Source organism: Corella eumyota, chromosome 4 (assembly GCF_963082875.1).
Source record: "Corella eumyota chromosome 4, kaCorEumy4.1, whole genome shotgun sequence".
Classification (NCBI taxonomy): Eukaryota; Metazoa; Chordata; class Ascidiacea; order Phlebobranchia; family Corellidae; genus Corella; species Corella eumyota.
Window position 1 is genome coordinate 15,093,928 of NC_137493.1, and position 16,971 is coordinate 15,110,898.

General features: G+C 30.9%; 2 protein-coding genes across 3 annotated transcripts; both read left to right on the plus strand.

The window, feature by feature from the left end:
- Nucleotides 1–131: 131 nt before the first annotated feature.
- On the plus strand, nucleotides 132–2,506 carry LOC145750934 (collagen alpha-1(IX) chain-like). Its single transcript, XM_082567005.1, has 5 exons — nucleotides 132–249; nucleotides 414–476; nucleotides 1,529–1,655; nucleotides 1,994–2,090; nucleotides 2,330–2,506. The coding sequence occupies exons 1-5, from the start codon at nucleotides 198–200 to the stop codon at nucleotides 2,504–2,506; spliced, it is 516 nt and encodes a 171-aa protein (XP_082423131.1). The 5' UTR covers nucleotides 132–197.
- A 1,810-nt stretch (nucleotides 2,507–4,316) lies between these two features.
- Nucleotides 4,317–16,501, plus strand: LOC145749625 (uncharacterized). Of its 2 annotated transcripts, none has more exons than XM_082565447.1 (33): nucleotides 4,317–4,575; nucleotides 6,082–6,126; nucleotides 6,425–6,505; nucleotides 6,708–6,743; nucleotides 6,869–6,922; nucleotides 7,074–7,100; nucleotides 7,227–7,262; nucleotides 7,472–7,522; nucleotides 7,694–7,729; nucleotides 8,049–8,114; nucleotides 8,980–9,027; nucleotides 9,184–9,237; nucleotides 9,394–9,447; nucleotides 9,604–9,657; nucleotides 9,785–9,838; nucleotides 9,985–10,092; nucleotides 10,258–10,311; nucleotides 10,469–10,522; nucleotides 10,687–10,731; nucleotides 11,230–11,283; nucleotides 11,498–11,551; nucleotides 12,060–12,113; nucleotides 12,193–12,264; nucleotides 12,365–12,400; nucleotides 12,517–12,561; nucleotides 12,693–12,725; nucleotides 13,026–13,172; nucleotides 13,638–13,692; nucleotides 13,824–13,931; nucleotides 14,574–14,654; nucleotides 14,863–14,940; nucleotides 15,274–15,447; nucleotides 16,108–16,501. In XM_082565447.1, the coding sequence occupies exons 1-33, from the start codon at nucleotides 4,426–4,428 to the stop codon at nucleotides 16,254–16,256; spliced, it is 2,247 nt and encodes a 748-aa protein (XP_082421573.1). In that variant the 5' UTR covers nucleotides 4,317–4,425; the 3' UTR covers nucleotides 16,257–16,501. The 2 variants fall into 2 exon arrangements, with proteins under 2 accessions (XP_082421573.1, XP_082421574.1); XM_082565448.1 differs by lacking the exon at nucleotides 8,049–8,114 and adding an exon at nucleotides 8,355–8,396.
- Nucleotides 16,502–16,971: the final 470 nt, after the last annotated feature.

Here is a 16,971-nt window from a genome sequence, read left to right on the forward strand (position 1 = left end):
ATATAGAATTCCAAAAGCAAATAAAAAAGGTAATTAGTTTAAAAATAGATTTACTTAACACTTTGTTGCTAATTTCTAATTAAACATTTAAGTTTCTTAATTAAGTTTATTTTAGCGTTTACATGGCCTAATAATGTTCCAATATAAGGGATGTGAATTTAGACTAGAAGTTCATATGTAAACTACATAGATAAAAGATGGGCCTAGTTATATTAAAGCTGGGTAGTCTGTTGCTACTCCTCAGTTATGGTAAGTTGAGATATTTAAATAAATAATATACAGTTCTACATAGTTTTTAAATTAATTTATGCTTTGGTTAAATATTTTACTTTAAAATTTAAAATGTTTAAAAGAATATTTAAATTACCAAGTTTTAAATTTTTTTTTTAATTTAACAATTTTATTTTTTTTAGTATCTTCCTATACGAATGACGTCATCTGCCCACAAATTCGAGTTGGGGAGGACGATCTACCAGGTAAGAAAATAAATATTCAACCACCAGTGGTACTTGAACTTAAAGATTTCGGTTGCTCGAAAAATTTAAAATTGACGTAAACGATTTGTAATACATTACAAGAATTTTTAATAGTTAAAAACAGCTAAAAATAGATACAAATATCAAAAAAAAAGCTAAAAATAGATACAAATATCTTGGCTAGTTAGGAGTATGTGTATATAATTACATTGTGTACAAGTAACACAGCACTGTAAGGTTATTTTAAACAGTTCTGCGGGTCAGTTGCGAAGACGCGAAGCAAGAAAATGTGTTTGACCCAAAGCGATTTTTTAAAATCGAGTTTAAGCAGCTGCTTGTTTTATTTTTAAGAATAAATGTTATACTAAAGGATAGTTTAGTGGATTATATAGCTTGTTTAACAGTCGTTGAAGTCTTGTGTAATTATACATTAGTTAACTTTTTGTTTAAGAATTGTTGTAAATACACTTTTAAAGTTCTAAGATTAAGTTACAAAATATTAAAATATTTAGTCTTTAGTTTCAGTTTTTAGAACTTGACATATTAAAAACAGAACAAAAGACTAACAATAAGCTTTATAGGTTTAAATTGCTTACATGAATGTTTAAAAAAAGCTATAATAGTGAAAACGTAAGTAACAACTGAAAATATACTTTTATAATGTATTAAACCACACGATGCAAAAGTATATGCAGCGCAGTCAGGCATATAATTACTGCTTCAAAGCTAGATTTACAAATTCTGCAAAGCGTCTGTAGGTCATTAAACTATTTTAAGTAAAAAATACCAATCAAAAAGTACATGAAAATAAATGTATAACATGTTTATATATATACGAAATATATATAACTAACACTTTTATTATTTAACATTAGTAAACTGTGTGTAAATCGGAATTTAAAATTACGTAATGTTTATAATTAATAATGTTTATAATTATAATTAATCACAATCAAATAAATAATAATTGATAATTACAAAATTGTTACTATTTCTATTTTTAAAACTCTAACCAATAAAATTTAAATTTTTAAACTTTTTTTTTGTTTCAGGTTTTGATTTGATTTCCCAATTTCATTTGGACGAAGAGAGGTTACAAAGTGGTGGAATAGAAGTAACAAACGGTTCCACACAATATCAAATCGCTTATAAAGTCCCAGTATTTAACATCTCGACAAGGTAAAAAGTCAATGTTTTTTATTCATAAATCATTGTTTTTACCGGCAACGTGTTGTAGTGGTTTTTTTCTCTATATCACCTTAAGGTGATATGTTTTATATTTTTTAATGGGTTGGTTCGATCTTTACCGCTTCCATGTGGTAGTGCCCTTGAGTAAGGCGCTTGTGGTATGGAGTCCTGCTAAGTTAGCAGCTGAATTATCGGGCAGTTATAATTTGTAACTTCTCAAAGATGTTTTGAAATAAGGTCGTGGAAACAAAAGTTATCCCAAGATTAGGCACTAAAGTTGTTCCAGGTATTTTAAGTTAAAACCCTCCAATTATATTTTTGTTTTCCAGAGATGTTTATCCAATGGGCTTGCCCGCTCAATATTCGTTTGTCAGCACTTTCCGAATGTTGGATACCACACCAAAGAAGCAATGGTACCTTTGGAAGGTAAAACTTAAAACTTACGTGAAATTTAAAACTTTTTTTACGCTGCCTAAACGTATAAAACATTTAATTTAATCTTTTATTCGTCTGTTTTATTAGTTTTCGTTAAATTATAAAAACTAATTTTCTAGATTGGGCTATCGCTTTTTAATTAATTTTTTAAGATGTTTTTACTTTTTATTTATAACTTGTGGATTTTAAAATAATAACGTTTTTAAAAAAAGGTGTTTTATTTTTTTTAGATTGTTGATCAAGACGGAGTCGAGCAAGTCGGAGTGAGGATAAACGGTTTACATAAATTAGTCGAATTTATTTCCAGAGATATAAATGGAAACCCTGAAACGATTTCGTTTGTCGACGTCACTCAATTATTTGATCACGTGAGCAAATTTTTAATAAATTCATTTTTTATACAATAAAAGTGTCCTTTTCTTAATAATATTTGATTAAAAACATATATTTTAATAATTCAAAAAGGTCTTTTATGTGCTATAACATTTAAATAACCAAGTAATATTCTCCTAAAACGTTTCAAAACAATCTAGGATTAATTTAAGTGCCTTTGATGTGTGTTTGTGGCGTTGTGTATTGTATTAAGCTGATAAGACTTTTTAAACAATGATTAATTGTTTGTGTACCGTCTGGAAAGTAATTTAAATTTTTGATACATTACTGTATTTGGTATTGGATTTTGTGCAATTTATTTGGCCTTTTTGAATTTTAGTGACTAATAAAACATACCTTTAAAACCGAAAATATCTTCAAAATTTTAATCGAATTACTTGAGAATCAAAAAATTATTTTTTTACCGTTTTTAAAAACTATTACCACAACCTAACTGTGCCATTTGAAATGGGAAAAATACCTAAAATTAAAAACGCAAAACTTTTAGCGTTCTTACTCTATAATCTATGTTTACATAATTATTATTTGATTTTTAGAACTGGCACAAGTTGATCGTTTCAGTCGGTGAAAACCAGATCTCACTTTTTATCGATTGTCAGTGGATATCAACTTTGCCTTTAGACCAACGCGCTCCTGTGGCTACTGATGGCGTAACTTTAATTGGCGGGAATCGGATCCGAAATAACAAACCGATGGTAAATACTTTTTAAACGTTTTAAATAGTAAATACTTTTATTGTTCAAACACTTATACTTATTTAACAAAAAATTTCCAAACAAATTTTTGTGTTTTTTACATAATTGTTGTTGTATTTTTGTTAGGTCATATACAAAATACTTACTTTGTTTTCTTGCAGCATTTAATATGTTTTTTATGGTAAACATTTTCAAGGCTATTTAAATACACCCACACAGCCTCAAAGTTTAATATTATTTAACATCTTAACGTATTTGGCTCGACTAATATGTACTTAACCTTCCATCCATACTTAGTCACCCACAACACTGGAAACCGACCTAAAATACACATGTCTAAATAGGCTGATGTCTAAGTTTATTGTTAATAACAGCAGGCCTTCTTTTTAGGTATATGTAAATGTGTGCTGCCAAAAATGGTACAATATTTTGGTTTTTTAGTTAAACTTTTCTTGTGACCAAATTTGTTGATTAAATTTGCATTTAAAATTTTATTTTCACCTTTAAAACAGAATTTAGAGTGTTGTGTAATATATTATGACGTCATAATGCCTTTATTGTTGCGTAGATGGAGCTCCAGTGGATGGTAATTCACTGCGACCACACGAGGGGACAAAGAGAGACTTGTGATGAAATAAATAACCAGTTTCAGCCGGCCGAACTACCTCAAGTAAGAAAAATGAAAAAGTTGTTTTTTATTGGTTTTTGTATTGTTTTAATACTTAGATTTTGAGTGTACTGGTTAAGTAATTATTTGCTTAAGATATGTTAAGTTCGGGAAATATTTGTTTAAAACAAACCAGACATTAAACACAAATTGGTCTTGGCGCGCTTTGACAAATGTGCTTCTAACAAAAACCACTTACCGACAACATATAACTTTTACACAAAAAAAGAGTAAAAATAGACCAAAATTTATACAAAAATATACTAGAAATTGTGTTGTTAAACTTTAACACAATCGTTAAGCATTCGTCAAGTTGCAAATAGGAGTTTTAACTTAGCGAAACTGCTTTTGCCTTTTTCGTTGCCCGGCTTCCGATATTGTCTGGCGGCGAAATTTTTGCGGGCGAATTTTTTCTGTCTGGAAAATTTTCTCGACAAACGGTCTCGCGAGAAAAAAATATTTTTTTTCGTTTTTTTTTCGTCGCGCGCACAGTTGATCACTCGGAAAGATTTAAAAGTTTAGTCGTGAGGGTGTCGCTGTAACGACTCCCCTCGCAAACAAGCGACGCAAAATGAGGGTGAAATTTTTTGTGATCGCCATTGTGTTAGCCTTGCTCGTGACGTCATCAGTTGCCAAGCGACGTAAGAACAAGCGGAAAGCAAAATTGACGAGAAACAAAAGGCAACGGGGTGACGGCGAACCGAACCCCAATGACGCGGAGGTAAAATTTATCAAAAAAAAATAAATAAAATTTTGTCATTTTGTGCAAAATAATTTTTAAAATTTGTGCAATTTAGCAATTATTTTTTAAATGAATTTAAATATAATCAATTTTTGAATATAATAAATCTATAATTTTTAAATTAGCGTAACATTTTTTTGAAATAGCCTGTTTTTGCGATTTTTTTAAATAGTTTGTATAATTCAATTATAAAGGATTTTTTGCAAATTGTAAGAAAATATTTTACTTATTATATTATTGGGGTTTTGGCACAAAAGGGTTGTTAATAAGTTTTTGTAAGTTTGCCCAAACTATTTAAAATAAAAAGCGTTTAAATAGAAGTGTAAAATTTGCGATTTATAAGCCACAAACATTAAAAAACAAGACCAAAAAGTTAAAAATTTAATTATTATAACAAACTAATTTGTAAAAGTCGAGTAGATTTTTGTAGTACTTAAACTGTGGGTTTATTTAAATATTGTCATTTTATCTAATATTTAAACAGGTTCAACATTATTAGTTTAAACTTAAACCCATATTTGCATAGCTGTAGTGGATCAGACGAAGTTTTTAATTTGTTTTCTTTTAGTTTGTCGGCACCGAAAATTCAGGTTAAACTGTTTTGTAAACAAGAACATGTTAATGAAATTTAGTTGGTAATTTAGTGATAACGATTTTTAAACGTTATACATTACTTTGTTAATTAAAACAAATATTGAAATTATTAAATTACTTCAAGAAATTTAATTAAAAAATAGATAAAAAAATTACGATATTTTTCCGTAAAAAAATGCTGTTGTTTTTTTCCTGCAATTGTTGCCAATAATATATGGATATCAAATTTCATGTATGACGTATCATAAGCCAGCGTGACGTCACAAAGCCCGTTTGTACCGTCGGCGGCATTTCAGCAACCTTAAATTTGTAAAGCTTTTATTAGAATACATTTCGTTTAAAATTAAGGCATTAATAATGGTATTTGGCTGATGCAAGCCTATATTTTGCACCAGGATATAATAAAGAGCTAAACACAGTCATTTGTGAATTATATATATGCGTCGAACAAATTCCTTATAGGCCGAAGCCTAATGCCATGTCTAGCAAAAAATTACTGATTTTTACTCTTGGTTTCCGACGAGCTACCTTAAATTTTTCGAACCAAACGAACCGAGTCGAAACGCTTGAAAAGTAACGATCTTTATGTAATGAAACTCAAACTTTTTTGCAAAGTTTTGTTTTATTTGCAAACATAACATTTTGCAGTTGGTTTTCAGCGGTTATATAATTACTCAGTGTTTTGCTAATGATGCCTTAAACAATACTCCAATACAAACTGGGTAAAACAGTACTTACAAAACACAAGGCTGATTTATACAAAGCACATAGATAGTTATATTTATTAAATTCCTAATAACGTAGTACAAATAGCAGCAGGACTTAACTCGTTTTTAAACTAGCCTATAATATATGATGATGATGACGTAATTATTGTTGTTTTGTTTTTAGTGCACCACCTGTCCCGCAGGACCTGCTGGCGAAACTGGATCACCGGTAAGTTTTCGATTTTCGTCTCTTACCGATAAAAGTTGCCGTTTTAGCCTAACATAGCTATTTTTTACACAGACTAAAGTTGTTTATTGATTATTACCTAGAATATACGTATATGCAAATTGTTTTTTTTTGGTTCGACCAAAGTTTTTTTCGCTTTGACATGGATGCAGCGGGATCAAGTCTCAAACTCCACGTCAAAATACCCAGTGTTTAACCACTAAAGCCATGCATAAGCCCTTTCTTAAGTTATAATATATAAGTTTACATTGATTAAAATGAGTTTAATTTGCAATATTAGGGCCCGATTGGTCTCCCCGGTCCCTCAGGACCGCCCGGACAAGACGGATACTCGGGAATTCCCGGAGTTGATGGTTTAGACGTAAGTTAAATTTATTATATTAGTTTATCCTCAATGCGGGAGCTAAAAAACTATATTAATATTGTTTGTTACAAAGTCTGTGCATTTACATATGACAGGTAAATTTATTTTTTACGTTTACTAGTGTTTTAGACCCACAAATGCGAATTTGCATATGTAAAATAAAAACGCTAATTTAATTTAATTTTTAAATCTTGTTTAGGGAGAAAGAGGACCTCCTGGCCTCCAGGGATTGCAGGTATCTAAAATTGTCTAATTACCACAAGTGTTTTATTCTTTTCAGCATAAAATATTAATCTTTTAAAGAATGATAATCTTTTGAAGAATGATTTTTTTTTTAAATATATATTCATTTTGTTAAAGGGAACACCAGGTGAGAAGGGGAGAGCTGGATTAGATGGAATTCCTGGAATTGATGTAAATTTTTTCATTTAATTTCTATTTAAAAAAAAATTAATAAACTTTAAAATTTTATAACACTAAAAAATAATTTTTTTTTGTTTTAAAATTTTTTATTAATGCAATTTTTTTTTAATTTAATTTTTCAACAAAATTTTCTTTTTGTTAGGGAATTGATGGGAGAGATGGTGAATCGGTAACAACTTTTTAAACTATTATTTAACTGTGATGTTTCATGTTATAACTTACTAAATTTTCAATGCGCTAACATAATTTATTTTTGTAATTTTTTTTAATTTGATAAATCATTTTTAATTTTTAGGGTCCTAGAGGTGATTCCGGTACCCCAGGAGAGCGGGTAAATACTTTAAATCTTTTTTTGAAAAGTTTTTACCTATTAGTATTTAGATATTTTGTTGAAATTGCTTCAAAGACTCAATATTAAAAAAATTTGTACAATTTACTTTTTTATCAAATTAAACCCATTAATTCTGTATCATTTAGTCAAAAAAAATTTTGAAAATTTTGAAATTAATAATAATTAAACTAAAATATTTTTTATGTTAGGGGCCACCAGGTCAAGGAAGTCAAGGACAAAAGGGCGAACGAGGAGATTCGGTAATTACTGATTTATTTTTTGAATTATTTACTACAATAACTTTTAATATAGATTGTGTAAATATAAGTCATTATTGGATTAATAATATTTTACACTTTATTTTGAGTTTTATTTTTTTTTATTAAAATATAAAATCAATTTTAAAAAATAATTTATTTTATTTTTTATAGGGTCGACCTGGACCTCCTGGGCCACCAGGACATTCGGTAAATCCTTTTCTTTTAAGTAAACACTTATTAAATTTATTTGATAAAAAATAACTGGACCATTGTAACTTAGTAGTCCAGATTTTTGACAAGCAATTGTTTCTATTTTTATAGGATTCTACTTTATATAAAAATAACCTAGTAAAGCCAGATAATTTAAAAAAAATAAAAACAATAATAGTACTAGCTACAGAATATAAGTGTCACAATTGTGAACATATATTGTATTAACTTATTTCAAACTTGTACATATATGGTACACAAGAAACTTATTGACAAATATATAAGTTAAACTTTATATTTGAAATTGAAACAATAGACATCAGGTGTTTTAACGGAAGCAGATGAAGGCTCTGGTTTTATTGGGGGCGATGGCCCTGGATATGTAAGTTTAAAACGCACAAAAAGGTGAAATACTGGGGCCGAAATTGGGGTCAAAAATGACCCTAAAAATTCATGACAAAAAAATTAGTTTGCACCAAAAAAAATGCTTTTTAGTGATTTTTTTTATGGTCAACACAGGCTTGCTGTGGTGAGCTATTCAAACTGTAAAGCTTACTGATGCTGTCCTTTTTTAACTTGGTTTATATTCATTTTTTAAAATTGGTTTTGTTTGGTGTTGTAGGACACTTTGGCTGCCTACCCCGACCCTGAAGGGGGCATAATTGTAAGTCATTTAACAGTGATTCATCAGAAAGATAAATTGCTTTTTCGGCATGTTTTTGCTTTGACTTAAAACTAGTTTTTTTCAGCGAGTTAATTTTTGCATGAAAAGTTAGATACTGAAATTTTTGGCCCCTTTATAATGCTTTAAATTAATAAAAATGGTTTGGGCACTTTAAAATTCCTCTTTTTAGAGACATAAATTTATTTCTTTGGAATTAAATTTATTTTCTGTTCTGCAGATAAATGTAAAAAAATTGTAAGCCAAAGTGTTATACACCAAAAACCAATTTTAAACCCCCCTAAAAAGATTAAAATAAATAAATATGGGCCCCAGTATTTTATTTTTTTAAATATTTTATTGCTTTAATAATACCAATACATAAAATATTTTTATGTATTTTACTTATATTATTTAAATCAGAAATAAAATATAACTTTAGTGTATATATATTTTTAAAATATATATTAGTTTTTAAATGTTATTTTATCATAAATGTTTTTTTTAAATGTAAATTTTTTAGTAACTTTATTATTGTTTTAAAGAATTTATTTTTTATTTATTGTAATATATGATTTCTATGTAGTTCGGACCGAGAGGTGAGCCTGGCCCACCCGGATTTCCTGGTCCCAAGGTAAGCACTTTAAATACAGTAAACACTTTGAATATTTTTATATAGTTTTTTATTCAAAGCTTTCATGTATATATGTGTCTTATAAATATGGACCACTTTTATTTAAATTATATATAATAAGATCATGAAATTTATAAAATTGTTTAATATTCAAAGGGACATAAAGGTTATAGGGGGGAGCCAGGACCTGATGGAAAGATGGGACCGAAGGTAAAAATGCATTTGTAATTTTTAAAACATTTTTAAACTACAATTAACAATTTTTAATAAACTGAGTTTAATTAAGATTTTATCATATTTAATTCTACCTTAGTTGATTAAAACACTCAATAAAGTTTTGTTTAAGATGTATTTTTTAATTTCTAGGGTGAAGCCGGACCTCCAGGTTTAGATGGACCAACTGGTCCTGGCGGTGAATCTGTAAGTTTAATTTTTATCACTATATATGTACAGTTATTTATGTTAAATTTATCATTCTTGTTTAAGTATAAAAATAAACAACATATTATAGTGTGCATAACTTTCCTTAAACCAAAAAAAAAGAAATAAAAAATTATTTCATATTCTTTACTTCAGGGTCCACGCGGGGCTAGAGGTTACCCAGGAGAAAATGGAAGAAAGGGAGAACCTGTGAGTGATCAGTTTTTCAGTTTTTAAACCTTAATTTGTAAATTTATAAATTCTAAAAAAAATATCGTAGTATTAAGATATCATAAAAAAAGTGTTTTTTATAATAACTTATGTTTAATGTTCAAAGGGTGTTGCTGGACCCCAAGGAGGGGTTGGTAAAGAAGGACCAGAAGGTCCACAAGTAAGTTGTTTTTATTACTACTGACATACTTAACCCACTTATGGGATTTGAACAAAAAATGTATATTGCTATAGTCCATCATTTTTTTAGTTTGTTTAATATGTTTCAATGTTTTAACCGTTTTTTTTTTCTTTCTTAATTTTTAGGGTGAAGTTGGGCCTCCTGGAGAAACAGGAGAACCTGGAAACAAGGGAGGAACTGGAGAGAGAGGGGTTCAGGGTAACCCAGGAGCTCAGGGGATTCCCGGAGAGCCAGTATGCTAAGAAAAAAATTGTATTTCTGTATAAAATCTGTATATGATATTACATGAAAATTAAACCAAAAATATACTGATAATTTTATCTGCCTATTACATATTATATTAGTTTAAAAATAATACTTGTAAGATATAAGTTAAATAAAAATAATTTAATTTTTAGGGGATTCCAGGTAGGAATGGTGGAGATGGAATTCCAGGAACGCCGGGAGAAAGAGTAAGTTCCACACAACCCTTTAGTTATTCTCTATAACTTAAGGGATAGTAGTATTCTATTATACTTGGTTGATTTATTGTAATATAGAAACTTTATGGAAGCGATAATTTGGTATACAATATTTTTTATTTAAAATTTTATGTAATTTATTTAACAGGGGGCTCCTGGTAAGATGGGACCTAAAGGAGTAGAAGGCCCAGTCGGCCCAGCTGTAAGTTTAAACGTTTATTTAATTACCCAAATAAGTCAAAATTAAATTGTTTTAAAAAAATAAAAAAAATAAGTTAAAATGTAATTTTTGAGCTATCTTGAAAGTAAAATGTAAAGTAGTCTTAGGTATTCTAATTCAAGTTATAATATTTTTGTTTATTTTAGGGAACTAAAGGTCATAGAGGGGAAGAAGGCGTGGCTGGTGTACCTGTAAGTATAAGAATTTTAAACTTAGTTTATATTTTATCTACATATAAGATATTTTATATTGTAATTACATATGACCGGCAGCGTGGTATAGTGGTAAGAACACTTGTTACACCACACATGAGGTTGTGGGTTCAATCCCCACTGTTCTCATGCTGTAGCGTCCTTGAGTAAGGCACTATAAACGATACGAACTCCTACTGAGTCAGCACTTAATCAGCAGCATAATTATCGGGCAATTATAAACTAAAATATCCCAAACTGCCACAGGCAACTCGAGATTGGGTCGAAGTAACTGATGTTACTCTATGTTTAAGTCACAAATTCGACTTTCCCACATCGAAGATAAGGATATATTTAAAAAAATTGGTACATTTTAATTGTCAGAGAATAATCAAAACTTGCAACTAATATTTGCTGGTGATTCTGTTTAATATTTAATAAATCATATTTTTAACAAACTATAAAAATGTTTATTTAACGGAAATAATTATTTTCTAGGGTGAAAGTGGAAGACCTGGTAAAGTAGGAGAACGAGGACCACAAGGAGGGGAGGTAGGCACTTTTTCAGATTCAAATTTAATTTTATAGTAAACACTTTTTTTCTGAATGCAAAATTGGGTTAAACTAGGTATTTACTGCTAACAACTAGCACTGTTTTATCTATAAGAAAAAAAAATATGTAATAAAATTAGTGGTAGAATTTATCTTTTATGATTTTATTTTTACAAACTTTTTTAATAATTTCTTCATTTTATTTTTATATTAGGGCGCTACTGGCCAACAAGGTATCCAAGGACCTCCTGGAGAACAAGGAGATGAGGTAAAAATTAATTATTTACCGTAAATTAAAATCTAGATAATTAAAAAACTGTAACACATGGTGGCTCCTATGGGGTTACAAAATGTTAAACCGGCAGCGTGGTGTAGTGGTAACAACGTTTGTTACACCACACATGAGGTTGTGGGTTCAATCCCCACTAACCTCATGCTGTAGCACCCTTGATTAAGGCGCAATAAACGGTATAAACTCCTGCTGAGCCAGGACTTAATCAGCAGCATAATTACTGGGCAATCATAATCTATATAATATCTCAAACTGCCACAGGCAACTTGAGACTGGGTCAGAGTAACTGATGTTACTCTATGTTTAAGTCGCGTCTTTGACTTGCCCACATCGAGGATAAAGATATATACAAAAATATTACTTTGTACTGATAAATGCTTATTTTAAAATCCACAAATTTATGTACGGGTTTTTTAATATGTTAATAATCCAAATAATTTTATTTAAAAATACTTCTTTTTTATTAAATTTTATTTATTTAAAGGGCAACGCTGGACCAAGTGGTGAGAGGGGGGAGAGAGGGGCTATCGGACCAAAGGTAAATTATTTACATAAAAAATTTTGGTTTCAACATTTTTTGTCACGTTTTATTTTTTTTTATTTCCTAATTTTTTCAGGGAGATGACGGTGATGAAGGAGCACAAGGTCGACCTGGTGAGAGGGGTTTCCCCGGGATCAAAGGTCACAAGGTAAAAGTCGGTTTAAAATGGTTAAAAAAAAATTTTTAGTTTTTAATACAAGGTAATTATTAAATATTTTTAAAATTTAATCAATTTTTTTATGTTTTAGGGATCATCTGGTGCAACTGGATCTAAAGGAGAACCGGTAAGTTTTATTTATTTAATTCAGTGGTCAAAACACAACGCTATACTACATGAGATCTTGGGTTTGATTCTTACCACTCTTATTTTTTGTCTAATAATTTTTCGTTTTAATTTTAGGGCAACCCTGGACCCGAAGGTATGGAAGGCAAAGAAGGAGAAAAGGTAAAAAAAATTGTCAAAATTAAAAAAAAATGTGATTTATATAACTTTCTAGTTTTTGTGTATAACACATGTTTAATAATTATATTAAGAAATTAACAAATTTATTTTAAAACTGAATTTAAATTGTTTAGGGTTCAGAAGGTGTTCATGGAGAACGTGGTTCGGTAAGTTTTAAATTTCTTTTTATTTTCTGTGTCATAGATTTTAAAATTTAAACTATGACGTCACAATTCTTGATAACTATTCTATTACGTCACAAGTCTTAATTTTTAAACTTTACTATGACGTCACAAGTCTTAATTTTTAAACTTTACTATGACGTCACAACTTACAATATAAAACTATGACGTCACAATTTCCAATAATCACCTATGACGTCACAATTTCCAATAATTTTATTATGACGTCAACATTTCTAATAATTAAACTATGACGTTAATGACGTCATATTTTTTATTTAACAGCCAGGAACACCCGGTGAAAATGGACAACGGGGTCCAGCCGGTCCTCCTGGAATTGTGGGTCCTGAAGGTCCACGTGGTCAGAGTGGATCAAGAGGTCCACAGGGTGAAAGGGGACCAAGGGGAAGAAACGGAATGCAGGGACCACCCGTAAGTTTAATAATTAACGTTTTTATAAGATATAAGTTGATTTAAAGCCGAAAGGTTTTAAGTTTGGTCCCACTTAGTCAGTTGACGTTGAACTACTCGCTCTTGAGACCCATGTTTACGGATAGCTTAGCCACGTCCGTGTTTACGGATAGCTTACCCACATCCGTGTTTACGGATAGCTTACTTGTTTGCGTTTACGAATAGCTTACTTTTCCGCGTTTACGGATAACTTACTTGTCCGTGTTTACGGATAGCTTAACCACGTCCACATTTACGGATAGCTAACCAACATCCGCGTTCACAGATATCCACCTACATTTACATTTACATACAGCCATTCTACGTCCGGGTTTCCGGATAGCTTTTATAAAAAATTAGAAAAATAATTTTAAACCACGACTTTATGAGTTTTTGAATGTTGTGTTTTAAATAAGACCTGTGTTAATGTAATGTTGTTATATTTAGGGAAGAGTGCCAAGTGACCAACATATCATGGAAGTCTTGCGACGTCTTCTTAGAGGTAAAATTTCAACCAACCTTTTAAGATTTGTAGAAGAATAGTCAGGATTTTACTCGAAAAAAATATATGTAAAACATAATAATTTTCCACTTGTTATGCACAAATGTAATTTTTTATTTATTTTTTTTTAGACGAAGTCCGGGGTTTGGTAACTTCAATGAGCCCACGTGGTGTGAGTGCTCCAGCGTTGCCAGGACCACCAGGTCCTCCAGGAAGACCGGGAACACAAGGAGAAAGAGGTAAACAATGTCATTATTGTCTTTTATGTATCTTTTTTTTAACTAAAGTAGCATTTACGTTAGATGTCAGTTTTAGGTTTTTCAATAAAATTTAATTTTAAAGTCACTTGGGTTGTCCGGTAGTGTGGTATAGCTGCTATAACATTGACCAACTAGCCAAAAGGTTTTGGGTTCGAGTCGCGCCAATGTTACACTATTCACCCTTTAGTCCGACGTTTACAGATAGCTTAAAAGCACGTCATAACTGCCCACTATTACTTCTCTAAGAAACTTAACAATAATTAAGTAAATCAGGTCTAGATTTGTATGTTTGAACCGGCAGCGTGGTGTAGTGGTAAAAACACTTACTACACCACACATGAAGTCGTGGGTTCAATTCCCATAGGGCTCATGCTGTAGCGCCCTTGAGTAAGGTGCTATAAACAGTATGAACTCCTGCTGTGCCAGCACTTAATCAGCAGCGTAATTATCGGGCAATTATAGTCTCTATAATATCCCAAACTGACACAGGCAACTCGAGACTGGGTCGGAGTAACTAATGTTACTTTATGTTTAAGTCTCGCATTTGACTTTCCCACATCGAGGATAAAGATATATACAAAAAAAATAAAAAGTCTTTACAAAATTGTATTTGACTTACAGGACAGGATGGATTACCAGGTAAACCGGGTATGGTCGGAGAAAGGGGAATGAACGGATTGAATGGGCGACAAGGTCCAAAAGGTAAGTGCATTTACCTATAACTAAGTGTTGTTTTATTTATATCCCAATGCACATAGAACAGGATAGTCTATCATAGACAAAATCTTGTTATACTTAAGCCTCTGTGTTTATTTCTTTTATAATCATTTGTTGTAAAGCGAAATATTTAAATTTTTGAGCAAATTTATGTTTTTGTTTGTCAAATAAGTTAAAATGTTATTTTTTTAAGGATCTTACGGAGACAAAGGAGACAAAGGAGCAGTCGGAGTTGGAAAAGATGGAAAACAAGGACCTATGGGAGTCACTGGTAAGTGATAGTCGGAATAGAAAAAAAAATTTTTTTATCATGACGTAAAAAAAAGTTTTTACCATGACGGAAAAAAAATTCGAAAAAGGAAGTATTTTCTTTAGTGTCAGAAAATAGAAAAAACAGTTTTTACCATAATGTCAAACAAATTTTAAAAAAAAGTTTTTACCATAACGTCAAAAAAAATTGAAAAAAAAGTTTTTACCCTGACTTCAAAAAAAGTTGAAAAAAGTTTTTACCATGACGTCAAAAAAATTGAAAAATTTTTTTTTTTACCTTGACTTCAAAAAAAAATAAAAAAAATTTACCATGACGTCATACAAATCTTTCCAGGACCGCAAGGACAACCCGGATTCGGCCGCGACGGAAGGAACGGAGAAAGAGGGGAACCCGGACAGCATGGACCTCCCGGTCATCCGGGACCTCAAGGTGCCGTCGGTCCCACCGGGTATTGTGATGCTTCTACTTGTATGAGTGGACAGATCAGGCAGCAAAATGCTTCAAAAGGTGGGTAAAGTTTCCATGTTAAATTAGGAGTGGATAAAATTTTTATAAATTTTTTTTAGTTTTATTTTTATATTTTACCGGCAGCGTGGTGTCGTGGTAAGAACACTTGCTACACCACACATGGGGTCGTGTGTTTAATCTCCACTGACCTCGTGCTGTAGCTCTCTTGAGTAAGGCGCTATAAACGGTATGAACTCCTGCTAAGCCAGCACTTAATCAGCAGCATAATTATTGGGCAATTATAATCTATAATATCCCAAACTGCCACAGGCAACTCGAGACTGGGTTGGAGTAACTGATGTTACTCCATGTTTAAGTCGCGCATTCGACTTTTCCACATCAAGGATAAAGATATGTACAAAAAAATATGGTCCAATATAAAGTCAAGTTTTTTATGAAAAATGTAATATTGAGGGTCAAACTGGACCTGTAAAAAGTAACTTAAATTTCTGTTTTACTGAGTTAGGTTAACCTTACATTTTGGGTAGTGCAATTTTATAGAATTTTTTTCGCCATAACAAATATACTTTTCTGATGCTTTTAAAAATATTTTATTGGGACCAATTCGGTTTTAATGGTACTATTAAAAATCATAAAATTTCAATTTTGCATATATATATAAGGACGTCTTTTTTTGACATTGGGTGATTATTGTTTCAGGCCCCGGCCCGAAAGGCCCAGATCCCGGCGAAGACAACGGAGGCGACCGAGGTGATAGCCGAAGCAGTAACAACCAAGTAAATGGAAGAAGCGCTCGTGGTTCGCGAAGAATGGCGAACGGGCCTCACTTAGGCAACGTCAACTTCTAAGCCAAAACTTGTTTAACGGACCAACCAACACTAATGCTTGAAATTCGGGCATTTTTGCTTGAATTTTAATCATTTTACGCACTATTTTTTCGAATTTGCAAGTCACACTTTTTTTGTATGTCATCGTTACGCTGTCGTCGTATTTTCTTTTATTTTACATCTTTGAGCGCTGTTTTTTCGTAATTTTTTTGGTTCGCTTTTCTTATTTTTTTTATAATTTCCTAATAAAATTTTTTTATTTGGAATTTTTTTTATAAGCTTGCTATATAAATCAATACCAAAATAATTAAATTTGTTTAATATAACATAGGTTTTAAGAATCAAAAAGCAATTAAAATAAGACATTTGGGATTTATATAAAAGCACAATACTTATAATTCAATTTAACAAGTTTCAAAAAAAATTTTTCGACAACATTTTTTTCGGGACATCACTTGTAGAAAAACGATACAAAAAAATCTTTTCATTTTTCGATAAAATCTTTTGCCACTAAACCAATTTCTTTTCTTAATATCCAATTTTCCACTCACAAGCGTACTGTAGTTCAGTTAGCACCAAATAGCATTTATCATTTCTTATCGTCTGGCCAACGTACAACCCAGTTCCTTTATGCAGTAAAACGTACCCACTAAAAATTCTATCGTATCCCCCTATGAAAACTAAGTCGTCAGAACTGTCCTCAAACTTTAAAACATCTTTGGGGGTTGATAGACAA